Consider the following 23574-nt stretch of genomic DNA (forward strand, 5'->3'; position numbering starts at 1 on the left):
CTGCGGCCAGCGACACCGCGAAGATGCCAGCTTCAACGAAAACTTCCATCCCGGACTCGCCCAACGCCGGTATTAGAGTCATGATCGTGGGTGATTCCATGTCCCAGGGCCATGAGGGTGACTGGACCTGGCGATATCGCATCTGGCAGTGGTTTCGCGACCAGAAAGTCGCCGTCACCTTCGTCGGGCCCTATACAGGCACTGTCCAGCCTGATGCCCCCAAACCACCAGCACCGCCTCCTCTGTACGGCTCCCCGAAGCCCACCCATGGAGTCAAAGAAGATGGCGGTTATGCATATGGCGTCTCGTCGGACTTTGATAGTCACCACTTCGCTGCTTGGGGACGAACCGCTGCCACTGACAAGGGCCTGATCAAGGACGTCCTGACCTCCTACCCGGCTGATCTGATGCTGCTGATGCTCGGCTTTAACGATATGGGTTGGTGCCGCAGTGACGCCCCAGGGACCCTTCGCAGCATCAAAACGCTGGTCTTCAACGCGCGTAGCGTTAATCCTCGTCTCAAATTTGCCATTGCCAACGTCCCTCAGCGTGAGTTTATTGGTGGCCGCGAAGACTTGCCTCTCAATACGAAGATATACAATAATCTACTACAAAAAACTATACCTGGATGGAGTACGCCCAGCTCGCCCATTCACCTTGTCGAGCTATGTGGGAACTACGGCTGCGGGCCCGACGAGTGTCCCGCGGGTTACGATGGCCTCCATCCTAATGCCATGGGCGAGTACCAAATTGCACGCGCGTTCTCACTTACCCTCGTCAACGACTTCAAGATCGGCTCTTCGCCGCTGGTGGTTCCTGATGATATCCCTGCTCGACAGTTGCCGCTCCCGGGAAATTTCAAAGTCGTCTCTAGCCCCGGAGGTGTCACTGCTACTTGGGATGCTGGTATGTACCTTCATGCCGGTCTCCAGACTGCCGACTAACTGAATCTTAGTATACGGTGCGTGTAGTTACGATGTCAGGTCTAGGATAGCTGGAATCACAGCGTTTCAGACTGGTAGTGTCTCGTCTAACCGGTGGGATGCCCACTGGACCCAGAAAGGTTGGGTCTACGAAGTTCAAGTTCGTGCTAGTGCTGGCAATGCCCTAAAAGGCGAGTGGACAGCCATACAGTCGGCTAAATCAACTCCCCAAACACCTCCCGGTCCCGAGAATGTGGTCGTTCACGCCACACCTACCGGATTCGATATCTTATGGGACCCTCCTGCTGGTGGCTCCTATGTCACTGAATATGAGGTTCTGTACTGGGACCAAGATAGCGATTTCGCGTTTATAACCAGTGCAGGCTTCAAGGAGTCACCAGCTCACGTCGGCAAGCTTACCCCCGGACACCACTACCACGTTGCGGTCGTCTCCTGGAACGCCGCTGGCGGAGGATTCCCTAAGATAGTAAACAGTGTTACCATCGGTAAAGGCACTCCTCCAACCCCTACGGACCTGAAAATTATTGCCAAAGATGCCACTACAGCCCACCTTTCTTGGACTGGTTCTCCCATTGCAGCTGGTTATAGACTCTGGTTCCGCAATGTGAACGCAGCCGGAAGTGAGCTCCAAGAGGTCAATGGCCCTGAAACAAGACTTTGCAGTGACCAGTATTTCCTTATGCCGGGTGTCTGGAACTTTGAGTGGTGTATCAGCGCCTTCAATGGTAATGATGAGTCCGCTAAGTGCCAACCTGTGCTTGGCCCACGGCCATCTGACCCTGATGAAACACCAGCCAACTCTTGTTCCCAGCCTGGAACAAATCCCAATCTCCCTCATCACCTAGAGGGCGATGCAAATTTAAGTGGCGAAAGCCCGGTGACCATGCGTGCACCCGAGTCTGCTGATACTAGCACACCCTTTCACAATGGCAGCGACTGCCAGGAGGAACGCTATTGGGAAATCCTCCGTGGTAATGGCTGCATAGCCCTGGGCTGTGCCAACCCTGACTGTGGAGGCGATCATCAATGCAATGGAGATGGATGTATTAGTATCGACAGCACAGGCGAATGTAGCTGTCCAGACTGCTGGGTCCATGTCTGCGACGGCACCGACTGTAGCAATAGTGGGTGTAAGGAGGATTCCTGCGCCGGCTGGGATAGCTGTCTTGAAGACAACTGTCATGACAGCTAGTGTTTTACTTGAGAAGAATATCATGACGGCAATTGTGCCGATGATACCAGGTGTTATCGTCCTCCAAATCCCAGAACTGTGCCGACCGAGCCTGAGTTGCACTACAGGAACCTCGTGTGCCCAGAATTTACCTGCACTAGTGGGAAGTGTGGGAGGAAGTGCCTGACTCCTTGCTTTGGTAAAGTGTACTCCTCTGGTGGCATGAAGTGCAGTAGTGGTCCGATGAAACTGCCGCTGGATGCATGCCGACTATAACAGCGGTCCCCAATGCATAGATGCATTATATATTGATGGCCCATCTATTGAACCTGTGTAAGTACAATTAAGTACAGTGCATTTATCTAGCGATGAGCTGACCGCTCCTCGGCTGAGAAAACCTAGCAAGAACCTTGGGAATGCTTCCATGTGGAACGTAACCACTTCTTGTCCTCAATTTCTGGAATTTAAACTTGAATATGACTATATATACATATAAAAAATGAAGTATAAGCTTGTTTAAAATGTAATAGAAGCCCATGTTGTGAATTGATAACTGCCTGCCTCATCGAGATGTATAAAACGAGTATATCACGTGATATATGCTTACGTTATTTCGACTTCCATGAATTTCTTCCTTCACTCCACGGCAAAACATCTGCAGAACCTCAGAAGAGAAAAGATATCCTCAGCCATACCATCTAGATCAAAGGACACTCGTTATACACCTCTATCCGCCTTACACCATGTCTCGTGAAGCATACCAAGTTCCTTCGCTCGGCCAGCAGGGTCCAGCTGCCGGGAGCACAACTGCCGCAGCCACTGGCAACGAGATGCTCTCAGTTGTCTATATCTGCGGAGACTGCAGCTCTCGCGTATCAATGAAGAGAAACGATCAGATCCGATGCAAGGAGTGCGGACACCGAGTTTTGTATAAGGAGCGGACGAAGAGGTAGGTCCTTCTATTTTTCATCTGCGCAAAGGCTTTTAGTTGCTAAACTAACGTGTTCTTCTGTATTTTAGAATGGTGCAGTTCCAAGCTCGATAGACTGAGTTGCGACGATTACTACAGCTACTTCCTTTCAGAACAGGCGTGCGGGGATATAGGTGTCCAGGCCGGTTTTATCTGTGTTATTAATTACTTGGGAAAGCGGACGGAGTCATCGATGGAGGTCAAAAGTTTTCCCGCAGAAACGCTAGACTTATTCCTATCTAAATCGTTCTAATCATTCTCGAATCTCATATTATCGCTTCATTCAGTGACTGACGCTGTGATTTGACTACCAGAGTGGTAGAATGAAACCTTCCCCTTTCCCTTCCAAAAAAGAAGCAAGGAAAAGGGATATATACCAAAAAGCAGGAAATTAAAGAAAGAGCAAAAGAAAAAAAAAGCCGAAAATCAATATGTGCATGATTAAATCCCAAAAACATACCCGTTGGTCAAATTGTTCCCCTCCTAGAACGTGTTGGATACTTTGATGAATGCCTCGAGACATTTATATGCCTCTCCGCTCTCGATGGCCCAGCGAGCACGCCTCAGACCTTCTTTCCATCTAAGCCCGCCAGGTCCACGCTCGGTGATCACCTTGCCGTCATCTCCAGGGCCCATATTGCTAGTGTCAGCATCGCAGAGACCAGAAATGACCAGCAGTCCCGCAACATTCATCAACACAAAGTGCAAGACTGGGTCATCGCGAGGCAACTCATTGCGTAGGATGCTGATCAACTTCAGGGCATTCTCACGCGGGCCCTTACCACCTCCGACTTCCGACAGTGGGTGAGCAGGCAGACCAAAGTCCGCAGCTTCGACCGAGAACTTCTCGATCTTGGTTGGCTTCAATTTACGTTCGTTTCCTTCCTCGTCATATGCCTGGGTTAATGTCACGGGAGTGGCTTCGGACTCATCGCACTCCAAGATTCTCCAAATATTCGTCTTGCCGGCGCAACTTATTTCATCTAGATCTTCTTCACCGCACACCACCATCGCCTTGGTCACGCCGCTTAGGCGGAGGGCATCGGCGAACACGGGTCCAAGAGCCTGGTACGCGACTCCCACGATTCGAGCTTCAATGGCCCAGTCTACCGGGTTGGCCAGGGGTCCCATAAGGTTGAATATGGTTCTCAAACCCAGCCCTTTCCTGACGGGGTTGGCGTACATCATACCAGGATGGAAGACGGGCGCGAACAGGAAGGCATAATTGGTCTGTTCGAGGACCTTGGCAAGGTTCTCCGAGTTGACGGCTGCGATCTTTGGTGGGGTGGGAGCGATGTGCATGAGGACGTCCGCGGATCCAGAGAAGGAGGTTTGAGCCCGGTTCCCGTGTTTAGCAGTCATGAGAAACGGCGAGGCGACGATGGAGGAGGTCGTGGAGATGTTGAACGTGGAGTGGTGGTCGCCGCCCGTGCCGACGATATCACACTGATCAGTACCCTGTGTTAGCCCATACCAATTGATTTGTTCCTTTACGGGTTCCATTGACATACCAGTCCACCATTGTAGGATCCTTCCTTTCGTCCCCGTCTCTGGAGGACATCCAGCAATGGGCCCTTTTCCGTCTTCGTGGCAGCTTCTCTCATTCGATGGGAGCATTGAGCGATGACATCGGGGTTCTTATCTAGTCCTGTCGAATGTAGGAGCGTGAGCAACGCCGCAGTCTGGATAACAGACAGCTTGTCCTCGAATATGAGTGCGAAAGCGGCAGCGATATCCCCTGCGGAGGCCTTGATCTGCGAGGTATTCGGATACGCCAGACTCTTGAGCAACGGCGATATCGAGACCGTCTCGGGCTGTGATGTGTCCATTGTTGGGCTGCTGTCTGCTGCTGCTACCGGCGTGATTAGAGGAGTAGAAGGATGCTGGACTGGCGGCGCATCTCAGCTGAGGCTTTGCTGCCTATAAATACACCGCATGCAGCTCTTCAACTCATAATTTAGTCTGTTCCCGCTTGGACAAAGCTTCCGCTGCCCCTCCAGATACGGCGATGACTCAGAGATGAATAAGCGTGATGACTAAATGATGACTACCTATGGAGAAAATTATACCCGTTCCGATATCATGTGACTCGAATATCAGCTTACCTAAGCGGCGGCTAGTCCATCTGGGCAGGCATCAATCTATGTATCTCAGCAGGGAGCAGGGAGCAGGCAGCAGGCAGCAGGCAGCAGGCAGCAGGCAACAGGTAGCAGGCAACAGGCAGCAGACTCTGCATCAACAAGAACAATGCCCGAAACTACTGGCTGTGTGATTTGCGGCTACGAAATCGAGGACGATGGGAAATGGCTAGGAGAGTTTCGTACTCGTATGTTACTACCCAAACCTCTAATTAAAGCACTAGTTCAAATCTAAGTGTACCAGTTTACTCCAGCGCCGAAGGTGCCTTCATCACCGGGGTTGGCCTCTATCCTAAGCATAGATGGAATGCACCCTTGGATTATGATAAGCGTTGGGATGATCCAGACTATTCGCGCTCTGATGCGACCTCGGTTAAAAGACGCTCCAATGTGAGCGTAACCATTGACGATGGATATATACTGCACGACTCTTGCTGGCGTCTTTTACAGAAGTTCCTCGATGACGAAGTTCCGCCGGAGCGACTTTTCAGCATCTGTCGATCCTTACCGTTTCCCATGCGCGCAGAGAGTGCTTGTTGGGGACACGACTACGGGGGACTAACGTTTCTTGATACCAAGACCCGCTACCCATGGGAAGACATAACTTTAAGCGGGTACGATGTCTCCAAAAAATATGCTAAGAAGGACCCATACAATGTGGCAGAGATATCTGGTTTGCTTTTGCTCTCCTCTGAGCCCTCCCGAACGTCGTCAACCACGGAAACTATGCCAATGGCAGAACGAACGGACTGTTTTTCGAAATTTCCATGGGAAATTACTGAGGTTATATGCATCAACTTACGAGTGCAGGATATATTGAGCCTAGTCCAAGCTTCAAGTGCATTCCGTCCTATCCTAACCAGCCAGATATTTTGGGCATCCAGATTTAAGCCAGGTAACGAATGGGATTTTATTTTTGAGGGACGAAACTGGCAGGAGCCCAGAGACTGGATTAAGCTGTATCAGCTTACAAGCCGCTCTTTATTGCCAGACGGGCTAAAGAATCGGAAGAGAATATGGGATTTGATTCGCCTATTCGCCGAGTCGCTGAGTGTGCGCCTTGATCCCTCTCAGGAATTTTCCGTCTTGGAATTAGGTACTCGTGATGAATGGCGTGAAGCAACTGCAGATATTCTACCAGATATTACTTCGCATCGTCGTACAGCCTTTATGAAAGGCTGCGATCTGTTCCACAAACAGCGCGCCATGATACCATCCGGACTTTTGCGAATTGCCTTCTCAATCACAGCCAACACCATCACTGGATTGCGTTTGATAGCCGATAACCATGAAGATATCTGTCTGGGATATGTAAAAGAGGAAGATCAGCTCGTTCTTGAGGTAACGGTGGTATGTGGGTTTATCCTCGCAATTGGGTCCCGGGGCGTCCATGCTATCCGGGTTATCGACCGTACTGGACGTACGTCAAGGTGGATTGGCAATCCAAATGATACTCCAATAACGGAGCGCTTGACGGGCTTTCAAGCCATCACTGCTTTGGAAGTCGGTGTCGACGTAAGAATTTCCCATCCTTTTTTTCAATCCTCCGTAAGTATTCAGCCACTTTGCTGATTAATACAGGGATACAAAGTAGTCAGTATTGCGGCAGCCGGGCCTCGACGAAAGATTTGTGATAGCTCGCTACGTACTGTAGGCTTGTGGTATCCTACGGTACCTAACTGGGGGTTGCATCTAAACGAAGAGACCTTCACAGCGAAACGTCTGTTGGGCTCTGGCTACTGGCCACTAATTTGGATTCATTTTGGAGGCCCTGGAGGCATATATCTCCAATATTTAACAGCAATCTGTGTTACTTGGACTGGGATGATATCCTGCATTGAATTTGAGTACGAAGCCGACGCTGATGTACCAACAGAAGTACGCAAACTAGGCCGTCACAAGATTACGGAAGTTTCGCGTATTACGCGTTTTCAGATAAACGGCCGTGCTGGGGAATGTATTGATACCATTTCGGCCAGTACTGGCGCCAGGATTGATGGCAAGTTGAAGAAGTCTGAATATATGACTGCTTTCGAGGTTAGTACAACACGGAGGCCCCTAACTAGCATTGAGTCCCTAAGTGCCCCTGGCTTGTCGGTTTTGTCCGGAGATTGGATAAAAGCACTCACTATGTTTCCGTACAATCTATAACATTGAAGGGTGACGGTGCTAACCTTGCACCTTATTGCTGACTTATAGATCACAACCAATTCCGGGAGGTCGGCGCTTTTCAAACCTCCAAGCTCAACGGCCGAATTTATATTAGAGCCGCTACCGGTGGCGCCTGGGGCTACACCAACAGGGCTTTATACCAGCGTGGTATGTCCGTAATTCGTTATGTTAAGAGACATCATGACTGACTGGCCGAACAGGAACTCTACCGAGGACTTAGTAACTTGGGTGCGATATCTGAAGTGGTTAAGCCTAATAAGCGCAAGCGCAGGGAAGAACTAGAGAGCGACTATATCGATATGTAATGTGAGCATGAAGCTCTACCACTACATCAACGGCTATAGATCATCTGATGGGGATAGAATGAATATACTAAACTTGCCCTTGCTTCTTGCCGAAATAACAGTCAAAATGGCTCAATGACTAAGCGTGTGATGACTAAGTAATGGAAAATAGTAAGCCCGTGCCGTATAAAGATTTACAGATTTGGCAAGTTTAACTTCAAACTTCAGCGAGGTGCAAGAACTTATCGAACTCACCAAGCTGCGCCAGCGACCCCCGACGCCTATTCTCGAGCGTGGGCGGGCTATACCAGACACTATATCACAGATTGGACTCATTTTTAGCCAACTTCGCAGTCCTAATCCGCCACAATGCCTCCACGAATACACCTCCAGTCTCTAGCCCGGAGAGCGAGAACACCGCATGCTCTCCTCCAACATGAGCTACAACCCATCACAGCTTCTCTACCTTACCTATCAAGGACCAGGTCGATGGCATCCGTCGCACCATCCGCCTCCGCGACGTCGATGTCTGCAGCAAACCTCCAACCACCTTCACACAGAAGACCTGAATTCCGCAAATCCCAACTTCACCGACAATACGCTTCGATCCTACGCACGATGCCATTGATCATCTACTTTCAGCATAATAATTTGCAATCTATGGAGTGGGCCAACATACGTCGCGAGCTGATCAAGGTGCTGCGTAAGGTCGATGCACAGAATGCTGCTATGGGTAGCTCCGAGCCAGCTATCGCAGATACTATCAAGTTACAGATTATTCAAACTTCGATATACGAAGCTTCTATGAGAGTGGTAGACTTCTATCGTCCTGAAACTGCTTCGATTGGTGCATCGGGACCGATATTTAACAAGGAGGATCCCCGATTGACTCACGACTTATCGCACGCAGCATACAAAGCCGTGCTCTCGAAACGTGGAAAACATGACTTTTCCAACCTTCTCGTTGGACCGATTGCTACGCTCTCATTCCCTTCCGTCTCGCCGGACCATCTACGTGCTGCGTTCACTATTTTGGCACCAACTGCCAAGAGCGGTATGTTCCCTGCGCCTTCACGTAAGGCGAACCCAGGTCTGTATGACCTCGTGACCCAGCCAGGATTGCAGAAGTTGATGCTTCTGGGTGCCCGTGTGGAAGGAAAGGTGTTTGATGCAGATGAGACGAGATGGGTGGGTGGTATTGAGGGTGGAATGGGTGGATTGAGAGCTAGGTTGGTTGGTATGCTGCAAGGTGCCAGTGCCGGGTTGGCCAGGACGTTGGAGAGCGCAGGAAATAATCTCTACCTTACCCTTGAGAGTAGGAGGACTGTTATGGAGGAGGAGCAGAATGGTGGCAAGAAAGAGGAGCAGGCAGAACAGAAGCCGGAGTGAACTGCTGTGCGGGTGGGTAGATTTGTATAATATGTGACAGTATATGTAACAGATGTTTAAATACCTATTTCCCTCTCTCGTTCTCATCTAGACGTACAACCATTCGATAGATAAAATAAGACGAGAAAAAAAAACACTTCTAATGCTGCTTCATCGCTAGCTTTGTATTCATCCCAACAATGCACCTGACCAAATCCCAGTCACCGTCCTTACCTACCCAATCACAGACAATGATACCAGTCGACCAGTCGCCCTTGTTGCCCTTGTGTCTTCGACAGATATAGTCTACCGTAGCCGGGTTGAGCTTTGCAGCAACCTTCTCAGGCCAAGTCTGTACTTTCCAGAAGTTACTCCCACTAAGAAAGTTGACGAAGAACGGGCATCTATCTCCGCCATCTACCTTTAGGACGCCAACAGGGTAGCAGCATTCAGCTGATCGGCAGAGCTGAGCATTGACGAGGTCGATCTTCTTCTCTATGTTTTCTGTCTCTTGTACTTCGTAGAAGTCTTGGATGCAAATCGTGCCGCTGGGACAGGCGTGGTAGTCGCAATTATCAGCCCAGATTGAAGCGTCGAGACCCCAGCCGCGGCCGTCATGTTCCTTTGTGAGGTGTTCGGGGATGCTGAAGCGGCGGACAAGGACGATTTTCCCTCTTACTTCGCCGAGGGTGGGTACCTTGGTATCTGTATACCAGCGTGATGGCTTTGCGTTGGCATAGTGTGTCTTTAGGATGTTGGCGAGCTGGTCGTCGTTATGCTCCCCCGGCCCTTCACGCTTGACGGACATGATGAGTGTTTCTGACGGGTTGCGGTCAAGGAAGCTCTCGATCTCATCGAGGAGGCCCCTGAATGTCTTTTGGCCGGTGAGAGAGACGGGGAAGACGCTGTGGGCGAGAATTAGGCCGTCCTTGGCTGGATCGTTTGGCCATTGGGGGTGGCAGCGTACGTCGAAGAAGCGGACTCCGTTATCGAGCTGTTCGCGTGGGCTGACGGCCTGACAACGCACGGAGGGAGGGGCAATGTGGCATGCTGGCGAGTTGTGAGTGCCCGGGATAGATAAGGCGGATGTCAGCGTATCATCCTTGAGCTCACGCATCCAGCCGTCGAGGTTTGCAGATGAGAAGATGGCCAGGTGGGAGTGTTCTGGTATATGGATGCCCGTGAGATGGAAGCGAGGGTTGGGCGAGAGAGCCTTCATGGTTATCGTCTCCTTGGTGGGAACGGGCACCTGGATCTGGTACTTCTCCCCTTCTATCTCAAAGGTAAGACGCATGCGTTCCTTGTCTGACTTGTCAAAGGCCCGGACATCGTTGCTGGTCACCTCCATGAACGGCTCGACACGGACGTCGACGTCCTGACGAGCAAAGGACTCGGTCCCGTCCTGGATGGGGGCTATTTCAGCTGGGGTGCCGGTGATGTTGCTCATCATGGTGGTGAAATGGCCGGAGATGGTCTTGGGCCCGTCTGGCGGGTTGAAGCGCTCGACATGCTTGAGGATGACCGGCTTCGAGGTCAGGTTACGGACGGTGAGGTGTTCGGCGACCATCGTGTCTGCTTCTTCAATTGCTCGCGTGGGTATCGTTATGAAGAAGACTGCAAGACTGCTGTTAGCGAGTGAAGGACGACGGGTATAAACAGAGCAGAAGAAGCGGACGAGGGGCAGGACAAGGGGATCGACTGGGTTGCATCATAGTCGCCTGATCGGGCTAGCCTGGCCGCTGTTTTACTGATATAAAGATCTGCCTGAGGCATCAAGATCGTTCAACCTCAAACAAGATCAGCTATCCACCATGATAGTGGCATGGCATGGCATGGCATGGCAGTGATAGGGTAGTGATAGGGTAGTGAGAGTGGCTGCCAGGATGATCGGTAATTGTCCGCCACTTATGGTATCAGCATCGAACTCAGCATTCACGTAGCTCACTCAACTCTGTCACTCTGTCCAAGCACTCAGTATAATCCATTCATACCTATAGTCCTACTCAGCAACTACAGATACTCAGCAACTATAGGTAGTCATGCAGAGCTCATACATCTTAGCGTAGATGTATCCACCCATACATGGTCTGGACTTATGCTGTCAGATAAGCATAACCATAACCATAATAAGGTCTATGCAGGAACACGGAGTAGGTCACTCTGGAACAGTAGCAACATGGTAGGGGGTTGGTGATAAGTTGGAAGTTGTAGGGATAGGTAGGTGTAGGGATAAGGAGGGAAGCCTAATCAAGATACCTAGGATTAGGGCTAGTGTCTGAATAGGATAGGGCTAGGGTTATAAAATAGGGTAGGGCAGGTAGCTGCTTCGGGTTAGCGCCGGCCGTCGCAGCCGCCGCCCGAGGAGCTAGGGCTTCTCCATGCCCCGTGACCCCTCTTCCCGCGGCTATCCTCGGCCTCCTCTCCGCCCTCCGCCTGCTTCTGCTTTCTGCCATCAACCAGTTTCTCTTCCTCCTCCCGCCTCACCTCGACCTCGCAACCCCTGATATACACCCTGATAGACGCTGCTATACCACTGTCCTGCGCAATTGACTAGGGCGAGCATGTCTGCCATGAGATCGCTGGTTCATAGGGCCTCCCTGGCGCGGGGACTGCTCTCCCACTCTGCGCCCGTCTGTTTACCCGCCGCATACACCTCCCGCTTCCGGAGGCGGTTTCACAGCTCCCCCGTCCCCTGGGGCATCAGATCGCAGATTCTCAAGGACGTCGGCGAGGGTAGGCTCCCCTTTCTCTGTGCTGTGTGAGCGAGCTGGGCTAACGGCTGCAGGAATCACGGAGGTCCAGGTCATCCAGTGGTACGTCGAGGAGGGAGCCCGTATCGAGGAGTGGAAGCCTCTCTGCCAGTACCAGTCAGACAAGGCCATTGACGATGTACGTACGCCTGTTCAAAAAGAGTGGTCGGAGGACAAAGCTGATGATTGGTGTAGATAACGTCGCGGTATGAGGGTGTCATCAAGAAGCTGCACTTCCAGCCAGACGACACCGTGCCCACGGGCATGGCGCTGTGTGATATCGAGGTCGACGAGGCCAAATACCCTGACTCCGCACCCGCTCCAGTCCCAACTCCAGAGGCGGCAGCAGATGTGGCGGCAGAGTCGTCGGCAGCACAGGTCACAGAGGCTGCACCGGTGGCCGCAGAGACGGTGGTAGAAGAGGCCGTGCCAAAGGGCAAATACGCTACGTTCGCCACCCCAGCTGTCCGCGGCCTGCTCAAACAGCATAACATCGACATCTCGCTCATCAATGGCACCGGTGCCCACGGGAGAGTTCTCAAGGAAGACGTCCAGAAGTACCTCGAGGGCCCTACCGCCACTACTACACCTGCCACCACCGCCCTACCAGCTTCTACTCCCGGCCTCACCACCCCACAGGTCGAGACCAGCCAACCCCTAACCCCCATCCAGTCCCAGATGTTCAAGACGATGACCAAGTCCCTCACAATTCCTCACTTCCTCTACTCGGACGAGCTAAACATTGCCGCCCTATCTCGCATGCGCTCCCAGCTCAACCGCACAGCCCCCAAGGACGGCTCACAACCTAAACTCTCTTACCTCCCCTTCATCATCAAAGCAGTCTCTCTGGCCTTGAACCAATTCCCCATTCTCAACGCAAAAGTAGACACGACTTCAAACCCAGCAAAGCCGGCTCTCATCATGCGCGCTAACCACAACATCGGCGTTGCAATGGATACCCCCACTGGCCTTCTAGTTCCTAACATCAAGAACGTCCAGGCCCGCTCCATCCTCGATATAGCTACCGAACTCGCTCGGTTAGGCGAGGTAGCCAGAGCAGGAAAACTTACTCCTGCAGACCTCTCAGGCGGAACTATCACGGTCTCTAACATCGGTACCATCGGCGGAACGGTCGTTGCTCCAGTGCTTGTGCCTACCGAGGTGGCGATATTGGGTATTGGCAAGTTGAGAAGGACCCCCATCTTCGATGCCGAGGGAAGCGTTGTTGCTGGTGAGATGATGAACTTCAGCTGGAGTGCGGACCACAGGGTTATCGATGGAGCTACCATGGCTAGGATGGCGGCGTTGGTAAGCCGTATGGTCGAGTCGCCAGAGGGGATGATGCTTAACATGCGATGATCACCATATATATCTTGCGAATGCACCATATATACCCTGTGAATGGATAAAGTGGTGTATTTTTTTTTTGTTTGTTTGTTTGGCGAAAAGAAATTGTACATAGACTTATATTATACCGATCTACAGATACAGACGGGCAGAAGACGCAAGGTTAAGAATAAGAATAAGAAATAGGAATAAACAATATAGCCGAACTAGTCGTGTGTGTGCTTGTGTATATATAATAAATAGTCACCTGGACGTAATGTAATAACTCCCCATCATGGTCATGTCATATCGTCTCATATCGTGTATATCGTACCGTCGTCAATATTCAAAATCAACGGCCCGTGCATGCATCTTATCTTATCTTATCCATGTTCAGATCTGCTTCCCAGGATTCAATCTCATTACATCACAAAAAGTAAATTCGTATCTGCAACATGTTAGTACCCGGCCACCATTCAAGGGTTAGGATAGGAGGAGGCCATACCTAACGGATGACTACAGCTCAACTGCGGTTTCTGCGAATATTTGCCACTCAGCTCTGCTCGGATATTATTCAGAAGCTGTATATAGCTTGGTTTAGGGTTCTTCTTCAACGCTTCCTGGAACGCCCAACTCATAGCACCCTGCGCTGAGCCACCTTCAACAGTGTCCGCACTATAGCATTCGTTAGTCTAGAAACTTCAAGGTCACATTAGAAAGTAAAAAGGGAGACTTACGAGGTCTGGGTATCCTTTGAGCCAGATAACATGATAACATCTGCCGGCGAAGTCTTTGTCCTGAGCGTCTTCTGACGCGCCGAATCACCGATGGTAAATTTCTTGAATAGGCCGATGGTCGTGTTGGCTACGCCGCGGATGTCGCCGCTCTCATAACTTTTGAGAGCACTGAAGAGGTCCTGTGCTGCTTCCTTGGCGAGGTTGGGTTCCTTTAGAACGCCCTATTCACGAATTAGGACTTTCTTTTGGATGTGGTGGGGGATAAAGAGACATACCTGTGTGGAGTAGGCGAACGGGAGATCAAGAGCGGTTCCGGAGTGGCAGGAGTCGAAGATGGCAGTTAGTCGGACGCCAGGCAAGAGAGGTCGAACCCTAGTAAGCGGTTAGTTAAGGCCAGGTAGGATAGTAGGTATTAAACTAACATGATAGAATGCATCTCGTCGTCGACGATATGGCCAGCTGTCTGATAGTCGACGGGGTATATCACTTCGTCGTACCCTACAAATAGTCAGTAGCTATCCAAAGCATAAAAGTCAAGACGTCTACTAACCATCATCTTCATCTCCATCCAAATCCCGCGTACGTCCGCCATGGCCTAAAGTTTATCCATCAGCATGGTTCCGAGCCAGGAACGGGAACCGAATAAAAGGCTGGGTTGGTACCTGAAAAGTGAAAAAACAGCGAATCATTCGGTCTTGCACCGGAAACCAGCCACTGCATGGCGCGAATCATGTTCGCTTTTGTCGGGTGACTCATGGGGTTCGCCTGGTCATCTGTCAGGATCACCATGTCCTCGCGCCGATAGCCATATGACTCGTGCAAAAATGTCGACATGCGAGCTACATCGTTGATACAGCCCTTTAGCGGTCTTCCTTGGCCAAAGTAGTTGATCCCTACGAGCAGGGCGCGGCGACGGCCGGAGCAAGTCGAGTATTTGAAGCGGTACGAGGACGGCGCACCGTGGCCGAAGCTCTGGCTGCTCTGTGGTGGTGGAGGGGGCGTAGGACGGTGCTGGCCGCCATTATTGGGACGGTAAGGAGAAGGAGGTGCTCGTGGAGGCTCTTGTGAGTAGTATGGCTGCTGTTGCTGGGATGGAGGCCGTGGTGACGGCGGTGGTGGTTGGTGGTAGCTGGGCGTAGGCGAGGGTGCACTGGAAGCAGTTAGCTAGTGACTTATACGCGACGAATAGCCAGGTTTCAGGGTGTCTTACGGATATGGTTGCTGCGGCTGCGGTGACAGGTTCTGCTGATAGGGCGGTTGCTGGTAAGGAGCTTGCTGATACGGTGGTTGCTGGTATGGTGGTTGCTGGTATGGCTGTTGATACGGTGGTTGATATTGCGGCTGAGGGGGAGGCTGCGGTGGATAGTAAGCCCCCGCACCCCCGTTGTAGGGAGTACTGTTCTGCCAGTAGGACATGAGTGAGCTCTCTCGCCTCGTCTCAGTCTTCTCGGAGGTACGTCTCTGGCCTGCTCAGGCGTGCGATAATTTTGCGATTTTCAGGCGAGTCAGCGGGGGTTGAGGCTGGCTGTTTATACGACGAAGAGCCGTGTGGTCCCGTGACATGGTCGTAGGGCTGGCCGAGGAGCCGCTCCTTCAGCCCTGAACTCCCGGCGCGGCCCTATTGGCGAGCGGCCAGCCCCTGTCTCCAGCGTACCCATATATATTCATCGATCCCTGCATCCCTGTATCCATCTCATCGCGAACTCCCGCCGGCGCATCTTGTTCTTCCTTTTGCTGCTCCCTCGCGATGTCCCGCTTTCCGTGGGTCCCGTGACTCGCGCCAAGAGTGCCAAGCATGCCAAGCATTCCGCGCCGCCGGATAGCCGGGTGGAGCAGTTACGTCATCTTAGTCAGCGTGTCTGGCCCTTCCGTCATATAAAAATATACAGACATAAGACATAAAGATAGAAGGACAAGCCCGAGGAGATAGAAGGATCCGTCTTAGCCGTATCTCCGGCTTATCATAGACAGGACCGAGGTTAAAGGTAACCTCTAGCTTAGTCCTATCTTATACCCTTAGCCTAGCCTTGGACTTATCCTTATCACTTCCGCTTTAGAGGTGAATTATTTCAAGTGGTAAGCTGAGCTTTTCATGAGGTACTTAACGGCTAATAAGAGTCATATATTAAGTCTCAACTAGTTATACAAATGATGGTTATGCCGGTATTATTGACTCTATTCCAACCTCCAGATATATGCATAGCACGCGGCCTCTACCAAATCTTCAGTCCCGGAAGCCTTAAAACACTCCCTGGGTCATCCGGCATCCAGAACTCTTTCATTTCACGTGTAAGGGTGCCCTGAGGATCAGAATAATTTTCTTCAAGCCAAGTTTGCCAGTCCCAATCAATCCAGCCATCGAATTCAGACTGTACGCCTGGCCACCGAAGCCGATGCCAGCGGAGTAGCGGGCTAGCTGGGCCAGGAAGACAAACGAGTTTTACGAATTCAGGCCGGATGCAAGCGTCCGGATATTTTCTAGCACGGTCAAAGTCAATAAGAGTCACCTTCCGATTAGACTCTGGGTCACTATTGATAATGACATTTCGTGGGTGGGTGTCACAATGCAGGATGTAACATGAATAAATTGCTGTTTCTGCGTCGATAACCCCTTTCATCATCTCTTTTCGTTGTTGCTGAGACACCTTCTTGGGATCGAGGTTACGCATGGGAACACCTTCAACCAGCTCAAGGAGGATTAACCTCACGAGACGCTTAGTCTCGTAGTTATCAATAGGTAACTCGAGAGTAAACGAGCCGTAATATTTTGGAATAACGGTTCCCTGTAATTCCGAAAGGGCAGTGTATGCCGCAGCTTCGTGCGTGTAATCATGCTCAACAGCGAGAAAGGGATCTTCGTCGTCTTGTCTATGGTCCTGATAGAGAGGGTCATAGAATTTAGCAAGGACAGTTGTAGCCTTCTGTGGTCCCTGTGCGATAGACGGAGTGACATCCAAGACATCAACGATCACGAGCTGTGAGTTATGGTTATCCTCCAACCGTATTTCCTTGGATACTATGAGACTGACAAGCTGATCTCCGTCGGCGCCTGGTGAAGGTGGATTGGTAAAACAGCGCTCAAGTGGGCTTTTCTTTTGCCACTCCTCGTGGCTTTCAGGACCTGGCAAACAATCTATAGATGTGGGAGGCGGAGGAATATGAGAGCGGACAGTAAACTCCTGTCCAGGGAAATAAGGAAGAGGCGGCTTAGCCGCATTATACGGGGCGTTCTCACTGTCGTCTGAGAAAAAGAACATATTTAATAAGAGCAAAGTTATTATTATAATATAGTTAAAGTCGATGGCTGTCATCTAAATATCCTATGATGATTACCTAAGGGCTTGCGATGACGTTTATCTGGGGAAAGATAGGATTTGTGCAGATAAACTTCTTCTTCCTACTGTTTGAGGCTGGGTAAGCATAGATTTTGGTCGCATCTTAGAGGGTGTTCTCAGAAGCGGACCAGCGACAAACCAGAGGTGTACAAGGCTGAGCCTGAAAAGCGACACATTGGATATTCTACCTGCCTTCAGTCTATGAAGTTAAAGATATGCGATTTAGTTGGAGGCAGATATAATAGAGCCTCACGGAAGTATACATCCGATCTTAAACTTATGCCTGTCAATACAAGGGCGCGAGAGCTTCAGTTAAGGCCATTAACCTCGGCCAATCACTGAGAACTAATCCTCCCCGGAAGTACATAATGCTGCTGTTCCCCCACTCTCTGGAGACTCACAAGCATCGAAGATGGACCCTCTTATCGTTACGCCACGGCTGAAACTAACGCTGCTCACGAAGGCAGAGCGAGGAAGTCCAGAATTCAAGTGGCTCCATGAACTGCACAGCAATGAAAAGTCGATGTTCTGGAGGCAAGCCATGCTCCCTCTCTGCATTCTCTACCGATACTGACTCTCGCAAAGCGTTGGTGGCCGGGCGAGGTCCATGGAGGACGCAGAGATGAACATGACCTGCTATCTGCCCACGAACAAAGAAGACGGTCTCTACAGGATTGCCTATGCTGTCCACAGGATCCTCGACTCAACGGAAACCCCCACAGAATTCATCGGACTTGTGACGCTACGGTCGTTGGATGCGAATTGCCTTCCTTTGCCTGAAGAACTCACGCTGCCTGCTGCTGCAGCCGCCACGATACTGACCGTTGAAATCGCATATTCATTCCTACCCGCTGGATGGGGTAAAGGGTACGCAACCGAGTCGGTAAAGGCGATGTTCGAGTGCTGCCGGAGAGCGCAATCCTTCTGGGCGCCCTTTTCGAAGGTTTACGTCCGCGCGATTGTGAACGGAGAGAATGGGGCGAGCGCGCGGGTGATGGAGAAGACTGGGATGGTAAAGAGGGGAGTGTATGAGTGGAAGGGGAAGGCCGTTTTGGTCGGTGGCAGATGGCGAGAGCGCGATAGTATCTCGATTTTTGGCATGCATTTGTTAGGTGGCGAGGAGCAAACAAGGCCTTTGGCTTAACACAGGCCCTTAGACATATCCCTGGACTTGTTCTTAGATATCCTTATGGATGAAAGTTGAATCATGAAGCCTTGAGGATGTGTACATCAGCAAATGTCTCTGTATAGGGGGAATAAGCGCGGATTTTGTTCTAGCGGCGCTTAAATTTTTCCGCCCCGGCTAACGCGCCAATTTTATATCGATGACTAAGCGAGAGCTACTTCGATGTCGCCTGGATGGAATTTATCCAACTGTTAGACTGTCCAGGAGATGAATGAAGCTTTATCACTATATATATCCACTAAGCCATGCGGTAGAAACCTTTTCATGATAGGCATTCACTCGAGACGTACGGGGGTATATATCCCCGTTCCACTGCAGTGCTCACAGCAGAGCTAACAGCAAAGCTCACAGCAGAGCTCACAGCAAAGCATTCACGAGAGGTTTAGAAGAAACTACATGATGTCCCGTCTTCTCCAGCCTAGCAGCTATCAGGCGTTCCGTATATCCACAGGTCATGCGGATATTATCTACGGCCCTTCCCCCTCATGGGTTCAGAAACACCCTTTTGAACCAGTATGCAAGAAAATGCTCCTCAGGCCTCCCACATAACCCCCTCAAGGGCCCGTGTGCGTTGACAAAAGCACACATTCCCTGGAAACAGAGGCAGATGTCTCCGGGCTGCAAAAATGTACTTGGTGTACCCAGTCATATAGCAGTTCTTCGACCCGTGAACACTTCCACCTGACACTTCGCTGAGCGTCAACCACGCAGCCACCGGAACTAATTGATATGCGACCCTTTGCCAGTCTGTGGAAAGCCCAGCCAAGAGAGTGCCGTTGGAAATGTTCTTGGACTTGCTCAGCCAGCAAAGTAAACGACGTTTCTGATGTTGCTTTTACGACTAGGGCGGGACGCTCTTCAATGATCTTAGCGGAGGTAATTAAGATGGCGAAGACTGTTCGTCTCCAGAGGAGTCTACTCCTTTGGAAATGCCAATAACAGGGGAACATTTCGAAGTACTTTACGGAGTACTCCGTATTAGGTTTCTTCCTTCGCGCGCCGAACAGGCATGGCATCGCTCATTAAATCCCGGGTGTACAAGGCGTGACAACGTCGCCGTTTAGATTCGCCAGTAGCGGGACATCATTGAGGGTAGCCAACGGGAGCATGGCTTACAGCTATCCGGATATCCACTTTACCCTTTATCATTTCTTATCTGCTTATTTCAGCCTTAATAGTAATGGTGCATTATCTAGTTAGATAGAGGTTTCGTAAACTAGGGGAAGTAGTAGTGGTTAGAATGCCCTCAGCCAAAGCCAACGGGATCCGGTTGCCGAATAATGAAGGGGTAGAATTTTCGTCTCTCCGTTCATTGGCAGGGCGGATGCGGTGCAGACAATCCCTTTCTATATTTAACATTAAGAGATCCTTTAAAGCCATGGGTAGGGCCTGCCCAGGACGCCTATAGTAGCCAGATAATTTGAAGATATTGCGCTAAGACGGCATTGCAACAGTTGCCACCGGGTTCCTCCACCTGACCATCGAACGGGAACCCCCATCTACGTTTCAGAGACTTAACGTGCGCGTGGGGGAAGAGGGGTATTTGCTTCGGCTGAGGCCCGAAACCACATTGGATAAAGGCCGTAGCGGGAAGGTCATAGAGTCGACGGCCAGAGCGAGGATGATAGGCGGGGGTCTGAGGGATGGAATGGAGTCAAACCAAGGTATTGTTACCCCATACAGGGTACTCCGCAAATTTATCAAATATTTCTTGATTACGCGTGCTTAAGGTTGTCATGCAGGCGACCAAAAAAGGACCAGAAATCATATAGGGCCGTCTAGAACAAGAGATTGAAACAAGTTTCACTAACAAGGGGATATCTTTTGGAGGAAACATAATGAAAAAGAAAGGAGACAAAAAATACCAAAAATTCCTCGAGGCCAGTGATTGTTCGGTGACTATCATCGGTAGGGAATAATTCCGCCTTCGAGCCGGTGCGCCGATCGCTTAAAATTTGAGATCAGGATAAGAAAACGAAGAAAAAAAAGGGGGGGAAGCGGGAAAAAGCGGGAGGATTAAAATCGATAGGTTCGATGAGATCGCTTGCATCGGATGTGGAGAAAAAGCAAATAAAAGGAAGGAAAAAGGAAGAAAATTAACGGTCCTAACTGCATGGTGCCGTGTGGCGTGACGTCTAGTGGTAGTAATTGTTCTGGATAGTTCTGGTTTGGACTAGGGCGTTATTTATACTCGTCCAATTTCTGCCGGACGATAAAGTTGACCCGCCTCTGTACTTCGGCAGGAGAGGCGGCACAATCGATAGATAGCGCGTCCCATTCAGAGTCTGGCTCTTCGAGCATTTCGAACTGCGAATGGACCATGGTGGACTTCATGTAGTGACCCTTGCGCTGCCTGACGCGTTGCAGGAGTACTTCTTCCGGAGCCCGCAAGTAGATGAAGTGGATTTTAACGCTAGGATGATCATAGGCAGCGACTCTGATGACATCGCGGTACTTATGCTTGAGGGCAGAACAGGTTGCAACGACGCCCGGTGGAACAGGCCGGGGAGAATTGGTTGATGACGATGAGGGAGTTGTTAACGCACTGATGGCGGCCTCACGGAGTTGAATTAGCCAGTCCCATCTATCTGCATCGGTGAGAGGGATGCTGTTGGACATTTTCTCTCTGTTGGACTTGGAGTGGTACTATATAAACTGTTAGAATAAAGGAGTTTCCGGTTTCTGATAGAGCTGGGGACATACATCATCTCCTTCTATGTACGGTAGATGAAGCTCCTTTGCCAGGCCCTGGGCGACGGTAGTCTTCCCGCAGCCTGCCGGCCCGGTGACTATCCAGATGTGTTGCATGGCATTAGGATTGTGATGCGAATTGGGCGTAGATGCGGTACTTGAGGATGAGGACGGTGGTGGGACTGTGGCCGAAGAGTACCGGCGGGAGAGGCTGTTGCGGCTGCCGTTTTGTAGAGACAGCGGCGGTCTGGTAGTTGCCATATAAGGGCTGCTGGAAGCCTGTTCCGTGGATAGCATGATGCTTAAATTTTATCTGGAAAAGCAGCTTGCTTCCTTCGTTTGCTGTAAGTGCCGGTGAAAGTTGTGATGGTTATGGAAGCCGCTGGGGGGATGTTTGTGCCGGACAAACAAATATATATATCGTAGCACGCCGTGCGGATGGCTTCGTCAACGGATATAGCAAGAGCACAGGAGCCAGATCAGGTTGATATCTAAATCGAAACCAAGAAAAATGCAGTGGCGAAAAAGAAAGTCCTCCGAAAATGAAGAAAAGAAGAAAAATTGATGCGGGCGAACGGTTGGCTTTAAGCTCTGGATCTCTTCTCGAGTCATCCCACGCCCACGCCCGACAAGGCCCAACCCAACTCAATGAGACAATCCATCCAGAGCTTCTGCTCACTGTCTTATTGCAAATCTTAATTGGCCCCCAGCCCAATCAGAAGCCATCGGTAATGGTGGACAGTGGCCGCGGTGGATGCCAGTGGGGGGAACGCAAAAGCCGGGGATAGAGGGAGAGGAGGAGAGAACGGGATGGCCAAACAAGCAGAAGCAGGGCTAACCCACGGTCACGGTTCTGGGCCGGAGCTGACCCGATCGCCAGGGATGCAAGGCCGGCGCATTAACGCATTGAGTACAGCGCATGTATGGAGTACGAAGTAGGTGAGACTGGGACGGGGTTGGTCAGCATTTGGCCTTTGTTAATTGACGGGAACAGGACGGAGCAACCCTGATCATCAAGAGCCAGCAGATGGCATGCGAAGGGCCGCGGGATGGCCGATGGAGCTGGCGCCGCGGCCGCTAGCCACAGAGTGTACGAATGTACCTTCTCTCTTTTATCAAGCTACGGGGATGATGGAGATGGAGATTGTGGATGGGAGCCGGCGGCGGTCGTTTTGCTGGGATGTCCCTGTAATCTGTGGCCCCTTTCCTAGCATGGCATGGCGAGCAGCCAGTCTGAGGTCTCGAACATCTCGCCTACAAAGCATTCAACTAAATCCGTCGATAGTTGGCGCAAACCTGAAAGACGGTGAGCGGCTCGTACTATCGTTATCGCCATCAGGGAAAAAATCAAAATAAAGTCGGTTTGCGTGGAGCCGAGGTCAGAACACCGGTCGTTGGCTCCATGCGTGATGAGGTCAGTATTGCGGCTGCATTGGTGGCCCGGATGTAAGTAAGTATAAACTCGCATTCTATCCCATGCACCTGCAGCTTGCCCCGAGCTAAGAGAGAAGCGCGGCGCACAGGAAGCTCTTGGTGGTGATACGAGTCACGATCACATCACTAGTCGGCCATACTATATGTACTGTGCTATGGGGCTTCGTACGCCAGAGTGTAAGGCTGGTACGTTGCAGGATGCTGTTGGAACTGCCTCTTCGCGAGACGCTGGACACGAAAACGCCCCGTTGAGATCCCAATTTCAGCCGCCTCAGAACATGATCGAACGGCGACAAGGTCCAATCTGGTTAATTGATCCTGTCTGCCACGTTCCCTTGCTGCACGATTGCCACCAAAAAGGGCCGCAGCCCGAATACCCTATACAAGTACCTGCTGGGCGCGGGGGTTGCTTAGCATGCCCTTCCCCCTGTTTTCCATTCGCGGCTGTGAAAACGAAACGATCCCATTGATGGAAACAAGTCGGAGATTTGCTTTTTCACGTCGATTACATTTCATAAGCATGCATACATACAGGGGTCTTCGCTCTCGACCTTGCCGTTGACGTTGCCAGGCAGCAAGTTGCGTTCACGCCTACGACAACGGGGTTGCATACTGGGCTAGTTCGATGCCCTATATCCTATATAGGCCTCGTGCGTTTCACGCAGGATGATGGGGATTGGGTCTATTATTAGTTATTTGCTCATAAACGGATAATAGCCCGAGTCCCGGAAGGATATTATTTATTACCTGCGAGGAGACGTTAGCATGGATGCTCTCATTCATACCCGACGCCAGGATTGAGAGTATATACGGTTCAACGACATGGGAATGCCTAAAAGTCTGCTCGCTTACTTAGATTACCTCCCTCCTAGCGCCTCGTATCACTTTCATCACCGGAGCTGACCTTGACGTATACACATACACCGCTTCAAAGGCCGGTTTCAGGTTCCAGCTATTCCGTTTTGACCAAGGGTGCCGAACAACCCCTTCGCCATCGTTCGCTCAGCCTCTTTTCACCCACTTGGATGCGACCAGAATGCCCCCTGTCCTTATGTACGGAGTATAAGT

The 23574-nt window shown here is 51.0% G+C and overlaps 10 protein-coding genes across 10 annotated transcripts; 5 read left to right on the forward strand and 5 right to left on the reverse strand.

Annotated features, from left to right (window-relative positions):
• Window positions 1–23: 23 nt before the first annotated feature.
• On the forward strand, window positions 24–2411 carry GIQ15_04204 (uncharacterized protein; the record flags this gene model as incomplete). The annotated part of the gene is made up of 3 exons (XM_033551621.1): window positions 24–906; window positions 956–1915; window positions 2395–2411. The coding sequence occupies 3 exons, from the start codon at window positions 24–26 to the stop codon at window positions 2409–2411; spliced, it is 1860 nt and encodes a 619-aa protein (XP_033405351.1).
• A 1157-nt stretch (window positions 2412–3568) lies between these two features.
• Window positions 3569–4914, reverse strand: GIQ15_04205 (anthranilate phosphoribosyltransferase; the record flags this gene model as incomplete). The annotated part of the gene is made up of 2 exons (XM_033551622.1): window positions 3569–4531; window positions 4597–4914. The coding sequence occupies 2 exons, from the start codon at window positions 4912–4914 to the stop codon at window positions 3569–3571; spliced, it is 1281 nt and encodes a 426-aa protein (XP_033405352.1).
• A 418-nt stretch (window positions 4915–5332) lies between these two features.
• On the forward strand, window positions 5333–7700 carry GIQ15_04206 (uncharacterized protein; the record flags this gene model as incomplete). Its single annotated transcript, XM_033551623.1, has 6 exons — window positions 5333–5411; window positions 5468–5613; window positions 5674–6738; window positions 6805–7260; window positions 7423–7542; window positions 7596–7700. The coding sequence occupies 6 exons, from the start codon at window positions 5333–5335 to the stop codon at window positions 7698–7700; spliced, it is 1971 nt and encodes a 656-aa protein (XP_033405353.1).
• A 468-nt stretch (window positions 7701–8168) lies between these two features.
• GIQ15_04207 (uncharacterized protein) lies at window positions 8169–9068 on the forward strand (the record flags this gene model as incomplete). The annotated part of the gene is made up of 1 exon (XM_033551624.1): window positions 8169–9068. One exon carries the CDS (start codon window positions 8169–8171, stop codon window positions 9066–9068), a length of 900 nt encoding a protein of 299 aa, XP_033405354.1.
• Window positions 9069–9207: 139 nt separating this feature from the next.
• GIQ15_04208 (phosphatidylinositol phospholipase C) lies at window positions 9208–10614 on the reverse strand (the record flags this gene model as incomplete). The annotated part of the gene is made up of 1 exon (XM_033551625.1): window positions 9208–10614. The coding sequence occupies one exon, from the start codon at window positions 10612–10614 to the stop codon at window positions 9208–9210; it is 1407 nt and encodes a 468-aa protein (XP_033405355.1).
• A 994-nt stretch (window positions 10615–11608) lies between these two features.
• GIQ15_04209 (catalytic domain of components of various dehydrogenase complexes) lies at window positions 11609–13156 on the forward strand (the record flags this gene model as incomplete). Its single annotated transcript, XM_033551626.1, has 3 exons — window positions 11609–11780; window positions 11833–11936; window positions 11993–13156. The coding sequence occupies 3 exons, from the start codon at window positions 11609–11611 to the stop codon at window positions 13154–13156; spliced, it is 1440 nt and encodes a 479-aa protein (XP_033405356.1).
• A 389-nt stretch (window positions 13157–13545) lies between these two features.
• GIQ15_04210 (uncharacterized protein) lies at window positions 13546–15666 on the reverse strand (the record flags this gene model as incomplete). The annotated part of the gene is made up of 9 exons (XM_033551627.1): window positions 13546–13571; window positions 13629–13798; window positions 13861–14081; window positions 14136–14232; window positions 14283–14358; window positions 14411–14455; window positions 14523–15010; window positions 15071–15256; window positions 15515–15666. The coding sequence occupies 9 exons, from the start codon at window positions 15664–15666 to the stop codon at window positions 13546–13548; spliced, it is 1461 nt and encodes a 486-aa protein (XP_033405357.1).
• A 407-nt stretch (window positions 15667–16073) lies between these two features.
• GIQ15_04211 (uncharacterized protein) lies at window positions 16074–17117 on the reverse strand (the record flags this gene model as incomplete). The annotated part of the gene is made up of 1 exon (XM_033551628.1): window positions 16074–17117. The coding sequence occupies one exon, from the start codon at window positions 17115–17117 to the stop codon at window positions 16074–16076; it is 1044 nt and encodes a 347-aa protein (XP_033405358.1).
• A 490-nt stretch (window positions 17118–17607) lies between these two features.
• GIQ15_04212 (uncharacterized protein) lies at window positions 17608–18339 on the forward strand (the record flags this gene model as incomplete). The annotated part of the gene is made up of 2 exons (XM_033551629.1): window positions 17608–17720; window positions 17781–18339. The coding sequence occupies 2 exons, from the start codon at window positions 17608–17610 to the stop codon at window positions 18337–18339; spliced, it is 672 nt and encodes a 223-aa protein (XP_033405359.1).
• A 2223-nt stretch (window positions 18340–20562) lies between these two features.
• On the reverse strand, window positions 20563–21369 carry GIQ15_04213 (thermoresistant gluconokinase; the record flags this gene model as incomplete). The annotated part of the gene is made up of 2 exons (XM_033551630.1): window positions 20563–21027; window positions 21085–21369. 2 exons carry the CDS (start codon window positions 21367–21369, stop codon window positions 20563–20565), a joined length of 750 nt encoding a protein of 249 aa, XP_033405360.1.
• Window positions 21370–23574: the final 2205 nt, after the last annotated feature.

Source organism: Arthroderma uncinatum (assembly GCF_011692745.1).
Source record: "Arthroderma uncinatum strain CBS 119779 chromosome Unknown scaffold3, whole genome shotgun sequence".
Taxonomy (NCBI): domain Eukaryota; kingdom Fungi; phylum Ascomycota; class Eurotiomycetes; order Onygenales; family Arthrodermataceae; genus Arthroderma; species Arthroderma uncinatum.